The sequence below is a fragment of the Salmo salar genome, chromosome ssa16 (genome assembly GCF_905237065.1).
Source record: "Salmo salar chromosome ssa16, Ssal_v3.1, whole genome shotgun sequence".
NCBI classification, from domain to species: domain Eukaryota; kingdom Metazoa; phylum Chordata; class Actinopteri; order Salmoniformes; family Salmonidae; genus Salmo; species Salmo salar.
In genome coordinates, this window is record NC_059457.1 from 27,428,990 (window position 1) to 27,443,469 (window position 14,480).

Here is a 14,480-nt window from a genome sequence, read left to right on the forward strand (position 1 = left end):
GGTGCTTCAACAAAGTACTAAGTAAAGGGTCTGAATACTTGTGATATTTCAGTCTTTTTGCAAAAATGTCTAAAAAACAGTTTTTACTTTGTCATTATGGGATATTGTGTGTAGATTGATGAGGAAGAAAAAAACATTTTTTATCAATTTTAGAATAAGGCTGTAACGTAACAACATGTGGGAAAAGTCTAGGGGTCTGAATACTTCCCAAATGCACTGTAGAAATAGTTTTTGTTGGTCAGTAATTGGATCTTGTTAATGTTAGTGGAATAGCATGTTCTAAGATGTTCTGTTATGGCAGTATTATGTCCTAAAACTATGCTTAAGTCTGAACAGTACAGTACACCGATCCCCTTACCCTGGTTCTTCAATGGATTGGCACTTGTCGTGATATGTAACTGACAAAGCTTTGAGTGTTGAAGAGTGGGAAGGGGCTTACAGAAATAAACACTAACTTTGTTAGTGCCATTTACACGCATGAGTCAACTTACAAAGTGAAAGACATGGCTATATAATATGAGAACCATGTAAAAACTGGGTTGGACCTGGCCCATGGTCACAGTAAAGCAGTAGCTCACCTGGTAGCTTATCTTTATGACTGAAAATGATATGCATTCACATCATTCACACTTCTCGTGTTTACTTATTCATGAACTGTAGATGACCGTGTCAAAAATACTATAAGAAAATTGTGGTCTGATGTGACAAGAGAAAACTGTTAAATGTCTGTAATGGGGTGATATTGTCACTAGTTTGTAGTGAGTGAGTGAGTGAGTGAGTGAGTGAGTGAGTGAGTGAGTGAGTGAGTGAGTGAGTGAGTGAGTGAGTGAGTGAGTGAGTGAGTGAGTGAGTGAGTGAGTGAGTGAGTGAGTGAGTGAGTGAGTGAGTGAGTGAGTGAGTGAGTGAGTGAGGTATATGTGTGTGCTTGTTGGCAGAGTGCTACTGAAATTAATGTCCATGACACTATAATATTTGGTATGTTATGTGGTGCCAATGGATTTTGTAAAATAAAAGTGTACATACCATTCTTGTCAAACGTTCATGCTCATATTTTTACATACTGTATTTACAGATTTACTCAATGTAATAATCTACTCTTATAATTTACAATCAATATACATTTCAGTATTTCTTTACATTTATTTTCATAATATCTGTCTTCTGACACTGAATGAAAGGGTGAATCTTAAGAAATAAATATTTATCATTAAAGAAATAACATGTCAAAGGGATGGTTTAATCTGTACATGCTTTATCTTAATTTTGTAATCTCGGGACAGAGTTTACTCTATATTACTTACAGTATAAATATATACAATAAAATGTGAATAGATGTTATGAAAAATATATACATACAATGAAAAAGTTAATCTACTCACTGGTAATCAACATAAGACTTACAGGATGGCCTAGTTACAAACGGTGTTATCAAAGAGGTCACAGCATTTGGTGAAGTACAAAGTGGCGTTGGTCACCGTGCTCCAGGAGCCGTCAAATGATATGGTCCCATTGTTCACAGTGCAGCAACAAAGCATTAGGTTAGATTTGTAGAATGATCTGTAGAGAAACATGTTATATCCTGATATCTACCAGCTCTTAAACCATTTTTACTGTTGTAAATGTTCAAACCTAACTTCCAAAGAGATCAGTAAAGCAGGTTTTTAGGTCTATATTCGTGGTGTTGAAAAAGGAGGTCCCAAAATCATTCAAAAGGTCAAGAGGAGGAACATAGAGAATACCTGGAGAAGTCACAATGAACAATGAAAAACAAAGCAAGCATGGTCCACTTCAAACAAATCGAAAAAAGAAATGTGTGATATATTACACCAAGGAGAGTCAGATGATGCGTTAACTGTGATATCAAGAATCGTTTTGAAGTGAAAATAAGCACTTACCTGCAATACAGGCATTAATCAGAGATACACAGGTACCTATGAACAGGCCTCTCAACACTAAAGAAGAGATATCGCTACTTCTGGATGGGCAAATGGAGGCTATAAACAACACAAGATATAGAAATGGGTTAAATACAGCACATTCGGGAGGTATTCAAACCCCTTGACTTTTTACACATTTTGCTACATTACAGCCTTATTCTAAAATGGATTAAATTAATTGTATTCTTTATAAATCTGCACACAATACCCAATGATGACTTTCCAAAAACAGGTTTCTAGAAATACTTATCTAAATACCTTATTTACATAACTATTCAGACCCTTTGCTATGAGAATCGAAATTGAGCTCAGGTCCATTCTGTTTCCATTGATCATCCTTGAGATGTTTCTACAACTTGATTGGAGTGCACCTGTGGTAAATTCAATTGATTGGACATGATTTGGAAAGGCACACACCTGTCTATATAAGGTCCCACAGTTGACAGTGCATGTCAAAGCAAAAACCAAGCCATGAGGTAGAAGGAATTGTCCGTAGAGCTCCGAGACAGGATTGTGCCGAGGCACAGATCTGGGGAAGGGTACCGAAAAATGTCTGCAGTATTGAAGGTCCCCAAGAACACAGTGGCCTCCTTCATTTTGAAATGGAAAAAGTTTGGAACTACCAAGACTCTTCCTGGGAGCTAGCCACCTGGTCAAACTGAGCAATCGGGGGAGAAAGGCCTTGGTCAGGGAGGTGACCAAGAACCCGATGGTCACTCTGACAGAGCTCCAGAGTTCCACTGTGGAGGTGGGAGAACCTTCCACAAGGACAACCATCTCTGCTGCATATCACCAATCAGGCCTTTATGGTAGAGTGGCCAGACGGAAGCCACTCCTCAGTAAAAGGCACATGACAGCTCGCTTGGAGTTTGCCAAAAAGCACCTAAAGGACTGTCAGACCATGAGAAACAAGAATCTCTGGTCTGATGAAACCAAGATTGAACTTTTTGGCCTGAATTCCAAGCGTCACGTCAGGAGGAAACCTGGCACCACTCCTACGGTGAAGCATGGTGGTGGCAGCATCATGCTGTGGGGATGTTTTTCAGCGGCAGGGGCTGGAAGACTAGTCAGGATCAAGGGAAAGATGAAAGGAGCAAAGATCCTTGATGAAAACCTGCTCCAGAGCGCTCAGGACCTCAGACTGGGGCGAAGGTTCACCTTCCAACAGGACAACGACCCTAAGCACACAGGCAAGACAACGCAGGAGTGGCTTCAGGACAAGTCTCTGAATGTCCTTGAGTGACCCAGCCAGAGCCCGGACCTGAAAATAACTGAGCAGCAACGCTCTCCATCCAACCTAACAGAGCTTGAGAGGATTTGCAGAGAAGAATGGGAGAAACTCCCCAAATACAGGTGTGCCGAGCTTGTAGCGTCATACCCAAGACGACTCGAGGCTGTAATCGCTGCCAAAGGTGCTTCAACAAAGTACTAAGTAAAGGGTCTGAATACTTGTGATATTTCAGTCTTTTTGAGTGAGTTATATGTGTATGCGTGTTGGCAGAGTGCTACTGAAATTAATGTCCGTGACACTATAATATTTGGTATGTTATGTGGTGCCAACAGATTTTGTATCAAAATCAAGAGAGTCGCACACTCCATATAAACTCCCAGTAATTTATTAGGTATATACCAATATTTCGGCATCACTGTGCCTTCTTCATGGCAATATCATGAATAGTTGAACCAGGTTATGTAGACAAAGAGCGCAATTAGTGCAACCAACGAAAATAGTGAGGGGTGTGTCATAATGATGAAGTTAATTAGAATGAATTAGTGAAAGACAGAAACATTTGTTTTTGTGGAGATGCTGACTAATGGTGAATAAACTATAAACTATAAAAATAAAAAGAGTCGCAAACTCCATATATAAACTCCCAGTAATTTATTGGGTATTTACCTACGTTTCGGCATCACCGGCGACTCCGGGATGCTGGCCTTCTAGGCAGAGTTCCTCTGTCCAGTGTCTGTGTTTTTTTTGCCCATCTGTATCTTTTCTTTTAATTAGCCAGTCTGAGATATGGCTTTTTCTTTGCAACTCTGCCTAGAAGCCCACCATCCCGGAGTCGCCTCTTCACTGTTGACGTTGAGACTGGTGTTTTGTGGGTACTATTTAATGAAGCTGCCAGTTGAGGACTTTGTTTCTCAAACTAGACACTGTAATGTACTTGTCCTCTTGCTCAGTTGTGCACCGGGGCCTCCCACTCTTTCTATTCTGGTTAGAGCCAGTTTGGGCTGTTTTTTTAAAACATTTTATTTTACCTTTATTTTACTAGGCAAGTCAGTTAAGAACAAATTCTTATTTTCAATGACGGCCTAGGAACAGTGGGTTAACTGCCTTGTTCAGGTGCAGAACAACAGATTTTCACCTTGTCAGCTCTTGCAACCTTTCGGTTACTAGTCCAACGCTCTAACCACTAGGCTACCTGCAGGGTCCTCTATCTCTATCTATCTCTATCTCTATGAGTCCTCTATCTATCTCTATGGTTACAACTAGGGGAATGATATGTGCTATCCGGGTTCCTTGGGACATCCCCCCCCCCCCATTGACGTATATATTTTAAAGATTCACTATTCATAAATCACTCCGTCATTTCCTGGTTGCTAAAATTCATTTCAGTTTATGTGACAAAAAGCAAGTATAGTGTAGAGAATCATTGTACCATCTAAACTGCTGTGAAATATATTTTCCATAACCAAAAATATTGTATTTTCAGCCATTTGAACCTGGTGTACAAAACCATATGTAAAAGACCCCAAATGAAACTTAAAAACAGAAAGCATAGAAATAGCTCACATAAAATAGATCTACCACTTCTTAGACTTGCTTTCAATGAGAATGACATATATATAATTCACATTTCTATGTTAATCTTAGATGGGTCTACCCAAACATGTGTTCCTCAGCGTACACATCACTGACGTTTGTTCTTCAGCGTACACATCACTGATGATCTGAAATGGTCCACCCACCTCAGGAGGCTGAAGAAATTTGGCTTGGCCTCTAAAACCCTCACAAACTTTTACAGATGCACAATTGAGAGCATTGTGTCGGGCTGTATCACCGCCTAGTACGGCAACTGCACCGCCCACAACCGCAGGGCTCTCCAGACGGTGGTGCGGTCTGCCCAACACATCACCTGGGGCAAACTATCTGCCCTCCAGGACACCTACAGCACCCAATGTCACAGGAAGGCCAAAAGGATGATCAAGGACATCAACCATCCGAGCCACAGCTTGTTCACCCCACTATCATTGAGAAGGTGAGGTCAGTACAGTACAGGCGAGGTCAAAACAGCTTCTAACTTAAGGCCATCAGACTGTTAAATAGCCATCACTAGCCGGCTTCCACCCAGTTACATAACCCTTCACCTTAAAGGCTGATGCCCTATATACATAGACTTGGAATCACTGGCCACTTTAATAATGGAACACTAGTAACTTTAATGTTTAAATAATGTTTACATGCTGCTTTACTCATTTCATATGTATATACTCTATTCTATTCTACTGTATTTTAGTCAATGCCACTCCGACATTGCTCGATCTAATATTTATATATTTCTTAATTCCATTATTTTACTTTTAGATTGGTTCGTATGGTTGTGAATCATTTTTAGATACTACTGCACTGTTACATATTATTGCTCTGTTGGAGCTAGGAAAACAAGCATTTCGCTACATGCGCAATAACATGTACTAAATATGTGTATGCGACCAATACAATTTGATTTGATATTGCAGTTTAAGGTCAGCGTTAGGGTTAGGCAAGGGTTATGGTTAGGGTAGGGGTTGGGGTTTGGATTAACGTTAGGACTGCAGTTTAAGGCTAGCATGAGGGTTAGGCAAGGGTTATGGTTAGGGTAGGGGTTGGGATTTAGGTTCAGGTTAAGGTAAGGACTTCCCAAGGATCCCGGATAGCAGCACTGATCCTAGAGGAATTGCGTCAGGAAGCTGGCGATGCGCCATAAAGTCGCTAGCTAGAGCGCTCAGAAAAAATGTTATTCTGAGCGACTGTAAGGAATGCTACAGGAGAGGGACTGTAGAATTTCCACATCATATTTACTGAAGCAGTTTGCATTGATAGCTTCCAACATTGCATCGATTTGTGACTTATCAATCAATTTTCACTTCAGAATCGCGAGATGACATATGTGTATAGCTCTCACGAGTTAGCAAGCAAGCATGCAAGCAATAAGCTAGAAGCTAGCTAGCTGTTTTGTTGTAAATTAAGAAATCCACCCGAAATAATGAGGCCTGGGAATCGGATGAATTATGGCTGCAACGCGTTAACTAATCGTCAAGTTGGTGAATTCTACATTTTAACTCATTAGGCTATAACGATATGCTCTAATATGTTTTTAATCTTAAAGCTAACCTTAACTAACTCTGTAGTAGATGATTTAGCGTGTCGTTTAACGTTAGCTAGCTCGCTAATTTAGCGCTAGTTGGCTAATGGTAGCTAGATCTGCGAGTGTCAAATATGCGAGCCAGCTAACGTTAGCTAGACAATTAGCAAGCAAACTGGCTATCATTTGTTACACACCTAGCTACCTTGCTAACTAACAGCTAGCATGATAACTCCGGCCTCTGTATTCACATGTTCTGACTATTTACAGTTTACAGTTCTGTTGCAGCACAATGCGTTGTTTGGTGATATTGTATATCTAGTTATCAATTTTGATGCTCAACTTCAATTACACTTTGCTGTGGCTAGCTAGCCAGCTGGAGATGCAAGTTACTAGTTACCTAACTATCCACTTGGCTCATGGCTAGACGCAGTTATTTGACAGCTAACTTAGCTAGCCAGTGATATACACTTTTATCATTACAAGCTAGCTAGCTCACTGTATGTCCATAATGTACAAAAGAAAACCTAATACCTATTAATTGATCTCAGGTATCTGCACAGATGGAGCAGCTCATCATGACACCAACTGACAACCCTGCAGAATTTTAGCAACAAACATAATCGAGAGCCAAATGGTAAATAACTCTCCTCAACATCACTATCTGATACCCCAGTTTATGTGCTCATGTTTGACCTCTTTATTTTTCCTCAGGTGTTTGTAAGCTTTCAAACATGGGTGACATGAAGACCCCTGATTTTGACGATCTTTTGGCTGCCTTTGACATCCCTGATGCCACCAGTTTGGATGCTAAAGAGCCCATCCAGGAGAGTCATGATGAGGCAGAAGGTCAGCTGAAACACACAGAGATGTGTATGGAGGACAGTGTATCTGTTCACCAAGCTATGGGTGCGTCTGATGTTCCTGCTGTCAGTGTTATAGTGAAGAACACAAGTCACCAGGAATCGCCTGATAGTGGTGGAGAGGACCCACATTTCGGATACCCATTGCAAAATGGGTTCAGGGGGTCAGGGGCCTCCATGGACTCTCATCAGATAGGCCACTGTGGTTCTAAGTCTTTTGTGTGTGCTTTGAAGGGAAATGGCTCAAGAGGACTCTTAGGGAAGACCCCCATCCAGCAAAAACCTGAAGGAACACCTTCCTTCTCTCAGTCCTTTTCCCAGTTCAGCCCCATCTCTAGTCCAGAATCTGAAGACACCCCAAGCAATGGGGTTGATGTCCATCCAAAACAAGAGAGACCCTACTTCCCTGCTGCCTCTATATTTATGTCTGCAGATCCCCCAATGTCAGACAATCAGAAAAAACAGCTGTCTTACAGTATGTTTGACCAGTGCCATAAAGTAGACTGTGAAGAACTTGAGAACCTCCCAAGTAGCAAAGGAGAATCTATCAAAGCAAAGGATACCAGAACAGAGGTGAAGCCTGACAGTAATGCCAGTGACCAGAAGGACAAGGGAGATTGTCATAGTAGTGCAGTGCTCCCTGCAAATGATCATAACATTATTGAGTCAAGCAGTAACAATATAGTGGCAACGTCTAAGATGTCCACCTCTCATCCATGTGTCAAAACTCCAACATCCAAACTATCGTCTTGCCTTGAGGCGTTAGTGGCACTGAATGCCAGAAGTTATCCCAGTGAACCACCAAATTCTGGAGACTTAACAGTGGCTCATGACGGCACCATGAATGTTAGTCCAAAAAGGCCCATGTCACCACAAAGTCCCCGGAGTCCCCCTGAAACTGTGAAGCGGTTAATGAAGCCACCTGACAGTCCTGTAAGCATTTGCAGTGATAGCAGTGGCAAGGGATCCCCAGCACTGGCATCTGGCTCACCCCCAGCCATACCGAGGGTCAGAATAAAGACCATAAAAACTACGACTGGGCAAATCCAGCGCACGGTTACCAGTGTAGTACCTGATTCAGAAAATGAGGAGGTCCTGTCTGTTGAGTCCTCCCCATCCCAGAAAATTATTGTTGAGGAGGCCTACTCTAGTTTGTCTCCCTATCCCTCTCATAATGTGATAAGCAATATCATCGTTGATATGCCCATCAAAAGTACACCAGTTGGTATTCTGCTGTCAAAGGTTACTGATGACAAATTAAAGGGGAACTCCAAGAGGCCAAGACCAATGCAGTCCCCAACTATTTTTCATAATACAAGTAGTCCGGTTATGAGACCTATGCCGGTTGCCCAGCACGGGCCTTCTACACAAAAGAGGATTTCATCAGTTCAAACAGGCAACTCGCCCAATGCAAGCTTCCTTCCTAAGGCAATGCACTTAGCTAACCTGAACCTAGTCCCTCACAGCGTTGCTGCATCAGTCGCAGCACGCTCCACCTCCCATCAACAGAGCCAACAACATGCACTTCCCTCCTCTATGGTGTGCAGCACTGTCCCATTGGTGCATCAAGTAAAAAAAGCTGCCCCTAATCCATGTGCTACCATTCCTAGCACAGCAGCAGGTACTTTAAACAGACTGTTAAACAATGCCAACCCTGTACCCACATTTGTACCCAACCTGAACCCACCACCTGAGAGCAACATCCACTTGCCACCACGCGGATATTGCTGTCTTGAATGTGGGGACTCCTTTGGGGTAGAAAGGAGTCTCGCCTATCATTATGGCAGGAGGAGTGTGCACATTGAAGTAGCCTGCACCCACTGTGCTAAGACCATGGTATTCTTCAACAAGTGCGCCCTGCTGGCACATGCACGGGAACATAAGAACAAAGGTGTGGTGATGCAGTGCACACAGCTCTCCATGAAACCCATAGCAGAGGGACAGATGTTTGTACCTTTGCTCGCTGAATCCTCTGTGCATGTGGGCTCCCATGTGCCCCCATTATCTTCATCTAAAAGCCAACCAGTCATGCCCCTCTATCCAGACAAAGTCATCCGCCACAGACTCCGCTGCCTGGAGTGTAACAAGCAGCTATCAGATTACAGAGGTCTCGCAGGCCATTACCAGAGGCTGTCGGAAGAAATGGAGGGACTGGTGAGTAAAGATTGAATTGAAATGATAATAATTGCTGAGATGTTCACTTTCATAGGCCAGGTAATAATGACAGTATTTCTATGTTTTGCTTTGTGTTGTTTTGTCATGTATAGATGTGTAAGGTGTGCCCGATGCTGCTACCGAACAAGTGCAGCTTCCGGGCTCACCAGCGTATTCATGCCCACAAGTCCCCTTACTGCTGCCCTGAGTGTGGTGCGCTGAGTCGCTCTGTGGACATACAGAAGCATGTGAAGGAGAACTGTCTTCACTATGCACGCAAGGCTGGCTATAAGTAAATCTATACTAAAGTATATGCTTTTGTTAGGACCTTGAATGGGACTCGGTGGATACATATCACAAAAGTGTTCTATAACATTGGCCCCCTTTTCTAAATCCTTTGTTTTCTTTCAGGTGTCTTCACTGTGATATGGTTTTCATGTCATTTAATGTGCAGAAGAGTCACATTGAGGAGAAACACTGTGAGGTCTTCTATAAGTGCACTATCTGTCCTGTTGCCTTCAAGTCTTCTGATGGATGTCAAATGCATTTGACAACTAAGCACAATGCCAGCGTAGTGTCTCCTCAGTGAGTTTAACTAAATGCATGTTCTGAAATTGCATATTTGCTAACTCATCTTAAAGTTTGACATGATTATAATGCTGTTTGTGTAATTGTTTATTTTCTGTTGCAGGTTAATCTTCAAGTGTTCTTGTGAGACAGTGTTCAAGAAAAAGCAGTTATTGCTTCAGCACTTCCATCAAAATGCCAAAAAGCTTACAACCTGTGTGTTCAAGTGTCCTGAGTGCACTTCAGTCTTCACCCAAAAGCAGTCGTTAATGCAGCATTTTAAGGTTTGCCATCATCCTAAAATTCAACCTTGTCACATTGACATAAAATGGGGCATATAATGTTAAGTTTTTGGTTTTGTCTTTTTCAACGCTGTCTGCCTATATTGCAGGGGGTGCATGGAGGAATCTTCAAAGAGGTGGAGAAAAGCACAAAACCAACAGAGATGACTGCACAGCACCAAGATGTTACCTCTGTATTCCACCAGCCAAAGGTAAACACTCCCATTAAACACTCTGATGCAACCAGAAAGAGGGCCAACTTGGCTGCTCGGGACAGGAAGACCAATCTGAAAAATGCTGGTTGGACCTGTGGAGAGTGCCTACACTGGCTGCCTGACCGAGAAGTCTACGTCTCTCACATGAAGAACAACCATGGGAGGGTGAGGAGCAACTTAGTTATTCTATTGCTCATTCAAACTAATTAGCTGTAGCATTTATACTATAGGACAGATGATAATTTAGGGACCATTTCAGACGTGGGATTTTCATCTTTCAGGCCCTTAATGAAATGAAATAATTCCCAAGTCAGCTCAACCCTAATTAAGTCAATCTTCTCTCTGTGCTTTCTGTAGTCACTGAAGAGGTATCCATGCCGGCAGTGTGAGAGGTCTTTCAATTCCTCTACAAGTTTGAGAAGACACATTCGCAATGACCACGATGGAAAGAAAACCTTTACCTGCTGGTGAGATTTATCCTGAAATCTACATTACAAAGTATATTACTTTCTGAAAGGTTGGGTCGTATCTGGCAATGATTGGCCCCTGGGTGGCACTGCAGGAAATGGTCCAACGTGCAAAAACAAAGCTGTGGTTTCCACATTTTCACTATTCTTTTGTATATGATATAATTTGTTCTTATTGTGCAGGTATTGCACAGATGAGAGGACAACATTCACCACAAACATCATGCTGAAGAACCACATCAGTTTGATGCATGGGATCAAAAATCCAGACTTTAGTCTGTCAAAATCAACCCCTCTGGATACCAGCAAAGCCTTGGGAGAGGTGATTTTAATTCTTATTTTTTTCTGCATTTTACTGATTGTCAAAAATGACACTTGAAATCTAATCAGTAACTTTGACTTGCAGAGGCTTGTTTCAAAGAGACCTGCTGTGGCATCCCAGATGGAGGGGGAGGATGGTGCTGCCCTAGAAGGCTCCTCTACCAAACGTCTGAAATCTCACTTTCGCTGCACTAAGTGTGGTTTCACCTCAGAGGATGGCACACAGTTCCAGCAGCACATACCTCAGCATAAAACTGATAAAAATTCTCCCCAATGCCTGCACTGTGGATTATGTTTTGCATCTCAGCTGTCTCTCAACAGACACCTGTTTATTGTGCACAAAGTCAAAGACCCCGAGGAAGAGAGGAAGGAAATGGACGTGGAGTATGAGAGCAGAAAGAAGCAGGAAGAGGACATGGGGAAAACAGTGGGTGTGAATGAGGGAGAGGACTTGCCACCTCCATTAGTTAAATCTGACCCTTCACGGGATGAGGATCCAACCAGGTTGCACTGTGAGACTGCAGTAAGACCATTGACCTTTAAATCCACATACAGCACTGACCTAGAGATTCATGGATAATCTTCAGGCATAATAGAATCAATAAGAGCAATTTTGAACTTCTTAAAAGCTGCTATCTCCATTTCTTTGGTAAATAGTAGTTGCGGTTTTCTTTTTTTTGCCTTAAAACAAAATGCTTTTTATGTTTCTCAAGCCCTTGGGACTGGCAGATGTTCCTCATCAACTGAAAATATAAAATTCATCTTGTGTAATTTTGGGCCAAGATTATCATTCATTTACTTTAATTTTACCTTTTGAAGCTTGCATGTGTTATATTAAATGTCTTTAAGAGCCTTTGGTACATAACCACACCCACCTGTTAAGGTACACTGTTTGGTTCAGCAGTATTCTCTAGTGACTCCAGTTACTCTGACAAGCGACTCAGGAACGTCAAGGAGCTGTCCCTCAGGCTAACCTCCCATTAACTTTGATATAATAAAAGCCTATAGACTTTGCTTTAGTCTATAGCAGAAATATATGTTTGGTTTCCTACTTAAGTACATTATAATAGATGGTGCTTCAGGCAGGTCGTGACGATACTGACAGTATTGCAACTTCTATCATACTGTATGTATATGTTGAAATATTTATTCTGACCTAGGTATCACTTAGCACAGAAGAAATATTTGATATCAATTCCACACCACGTGGTATGGAATTTATTATAAGATCTGGTTAAACTACCAAAATAGCGCTTTTATACAAGATATAATACAGGTGTTGGAGTTAGAGGCAATCAGCAGTTGCTACATCAATTTTTGGACCTATACATTTATATGTACCCATTTGATTCTTGAAAAATATAACGTGAGCTTATTTCAACTGTCATACATTAGTAAATGTAAGCAAACATGTACAACATGGTTAAAGATAAATAATTTTGATATCATGAATGATCAGTCCTTTCATCCAGAGCTATGGCTATAATTTCTAGTGCGTACGTTTCTCCAGCCCCATCTGTTTTTTACTGAAACGGGCAGGGAAAACACTTTTTCTTCTGCTGCTTTAAATGCCTTGCTAAAAGATATTACACTTGTTTTTACTGTACTCTTGCTTTTGTACCCTGATAAAAGTGAGCTTTCATTCATTTAAAATGCTCTTATATCTATGTTTAGAGTAGTGGTGACTTGTCTTAGCGATGTCATTGTTTTTCTTGGTTAATTGTGATCTTCGGTGAGTGTTCATTGAATGTGAGAGAGCATCTGTTTTGCAAGATAATGCAGGGTGTTAAATGGCTCATTTCTAACGGTGTACTAAGGCAATTGAAAGAGCAATGATTAAATGTAAAGGGTTATAGCATGTTTGAGTGCATGTGAAAAATGTGAAATAAGCTGAATATAAAGACCTGTGCAGCTCTTCCTTCCTACCTCCACGGTATATGGCAGTGATTGTTCAACTTTGGATGTTTTGGGAGATTTCACCTTTGGTCTTGCTGCAATGTAAAATGTATTATTATTCTCAAAATGTATATTATCTCCCACAATATTCAATTTTATAAATTACTTTGGAGATTGATATTTATAGTCACATTGACTTATTTGTGAACTTTCTATTTAAGTGCTGTATGAACTGTTCATTTTCTAGTGGTTATATGAATCAGTGTTCATACTTTAAATAGATCCAGTGTTAACTCAGTGGTTGATATGAAACTTCACATCTCAGTGTTTTTATAGCCTGTCAAGAGGAACTTTGTACTTTTGATATGTACAATATTAAGGACATGTAAGCTAACCCATGTACACAGTAGCTAATTAACCTTTTATTAACATTATTTCTTAAGCCATCACATATCTTTTCAACCTGCATTGGCCATTGTGCCTTGCTGTAATGTTTACTTCAAATAATTGCAAATAAACATGTACATGACTGCATCAGCATCCTTTGTCCTGAAAAGATCCCTTCTGCTATGACTGATATCCCTTCTCTGATGACAGTGTGCTTGAAAAAATACACCTACACCTAGGGCAATTTGTTTTCCCTCCAAAATGTGTTTTCTCAGGCCAGTCAAACCAATTTGGCAAGTATCCCCGCCAGTGTCCCCAATCGTCTGAAGAATATTGCTGCATTTACACAGGCAGCCCATTTCAGATCTTTTAAGTAATTTGGGTTTTGACCCCAGATCAGCTCTTTTGCCAATAATTGGTTAGAAGATCGGAATTGGCCTGCATGTGTAAACGCAGCCTATGATACGCCAAATCCAATCCATGTCAAGCAATACGCACACTGTAAAACCGGATAAATTGTACAATTTTTGGGGGGGAAACTGATTACCTCAAAAAAGTTCCAACTTAAATAGCTGAAGTGAATCATTATACCTTCATATGAGTAACACATGCAATGTTTTGAGTATACTAACATTTTTCATGTAAATCAATTTAGTTATTTTGATTTCTCTATTACTTGAAAAACAAGTTAAATTAAATCAATATGGAGAAGTGAATATGACAATCTTTATAAGTCAGTCACTTAAGTATAAGTTGCAATACTTGAAATGTTTGAGTTTAACAAAGTTGAACCTTACTCAAAAACTATAACTTACCATTTCTGAAATGTAACTAAGTTGACAAACATTTTTTTGAAACTGATTACCACAATTTTATAAATTAGCATAACTCACATATAATCAGTAAATACAAAAGAGTTAACTAAACTCAAAAATCTGTAGTTCAGAAGAGCCTAGAGCTTAGAAAGAGCAGAGACCGGTCTTCCCCCATGTTGGCTTTAGCCTAGAGCTCAGAGAGAGCAGAGATCGGTCTTCTTTTGTGTTGGC

The 14,480-nt window shown here is 40.9% G+C and overlaps 1 protein-coding gene across 2 annotated transcripts; it reads left to right on the top strand.

Annotated features, from left to right (window-relative positions):
• Positions 1 to 5,776: 5,776 nt before the first annotated feature.
• Positions 5,777 to 13,587, top strand: LOC106573493 (zinc finger protein 592). 2 transcript variants are annotated; one of them, XM_014148588.2, is made up of 10 exons: positions 5,777 to 6,242; positions 6,835 to 6,920; positions 6,998 to 9,300; positions 9,414 to 9,592; positions 9,712 to 9,885; positions 9,992 to 10,151; positions 10,259 to 10,528; positions 10,721 to 10,830; positions 11,014 to 11,152; positions 11,237 to 13,587. In XM_014148588.2, exons 3-10 carry the CDS (start codon positions 7,018 to 7,020, stop codon positions 11,729 to 11,731), a joined length of 3,810 nt encoding a protein of 1,269 aa, XP_014004063.2. In that variant the 5' UTR covers positions 5,777 to 6,242; positions 6,835 to 6,920; positions 6,998 to 7,017; the 3' UTR covers positions 11,732 to 13,587. The 2 variants fall into 2 exon arrangements, with proteins under 2 accessions (XP_014004063.2, XP_014004062.2); XM_014148587.2 differs by having other exon boundaries at positions 5,777 to 6,238.
• The last annotated feature ends 893 nt before the right edge of the window (positions 13,588 to 14,480 follow it).

Excerpts from the sequence above, each read along its gene's own strand:
- LOC106573493 (XM_014148588.2), top strand. The coding sequence starts at position 7,018 with ATGGGTGACATGAAGACCCCTGATTTTGACGATCTTTTGGCTGCCTTT. Across the intron at positions 9,886-9,991 it reads GCCAGCGTAGTGTCTCCTCA|GTTAATCTTCAAGTGTTCTT; the intron begins GTGAGTTTAACT and ends TTTCTGTTGCAG. Across the intron at positions 11,153-11,236 it reads CCAGCAAAGCCTTGGGAGAG|AGGCTTGTTTCAAAGAGACC; the intron begins GTGATTTTAATT and ends TTTGACTTGCAG.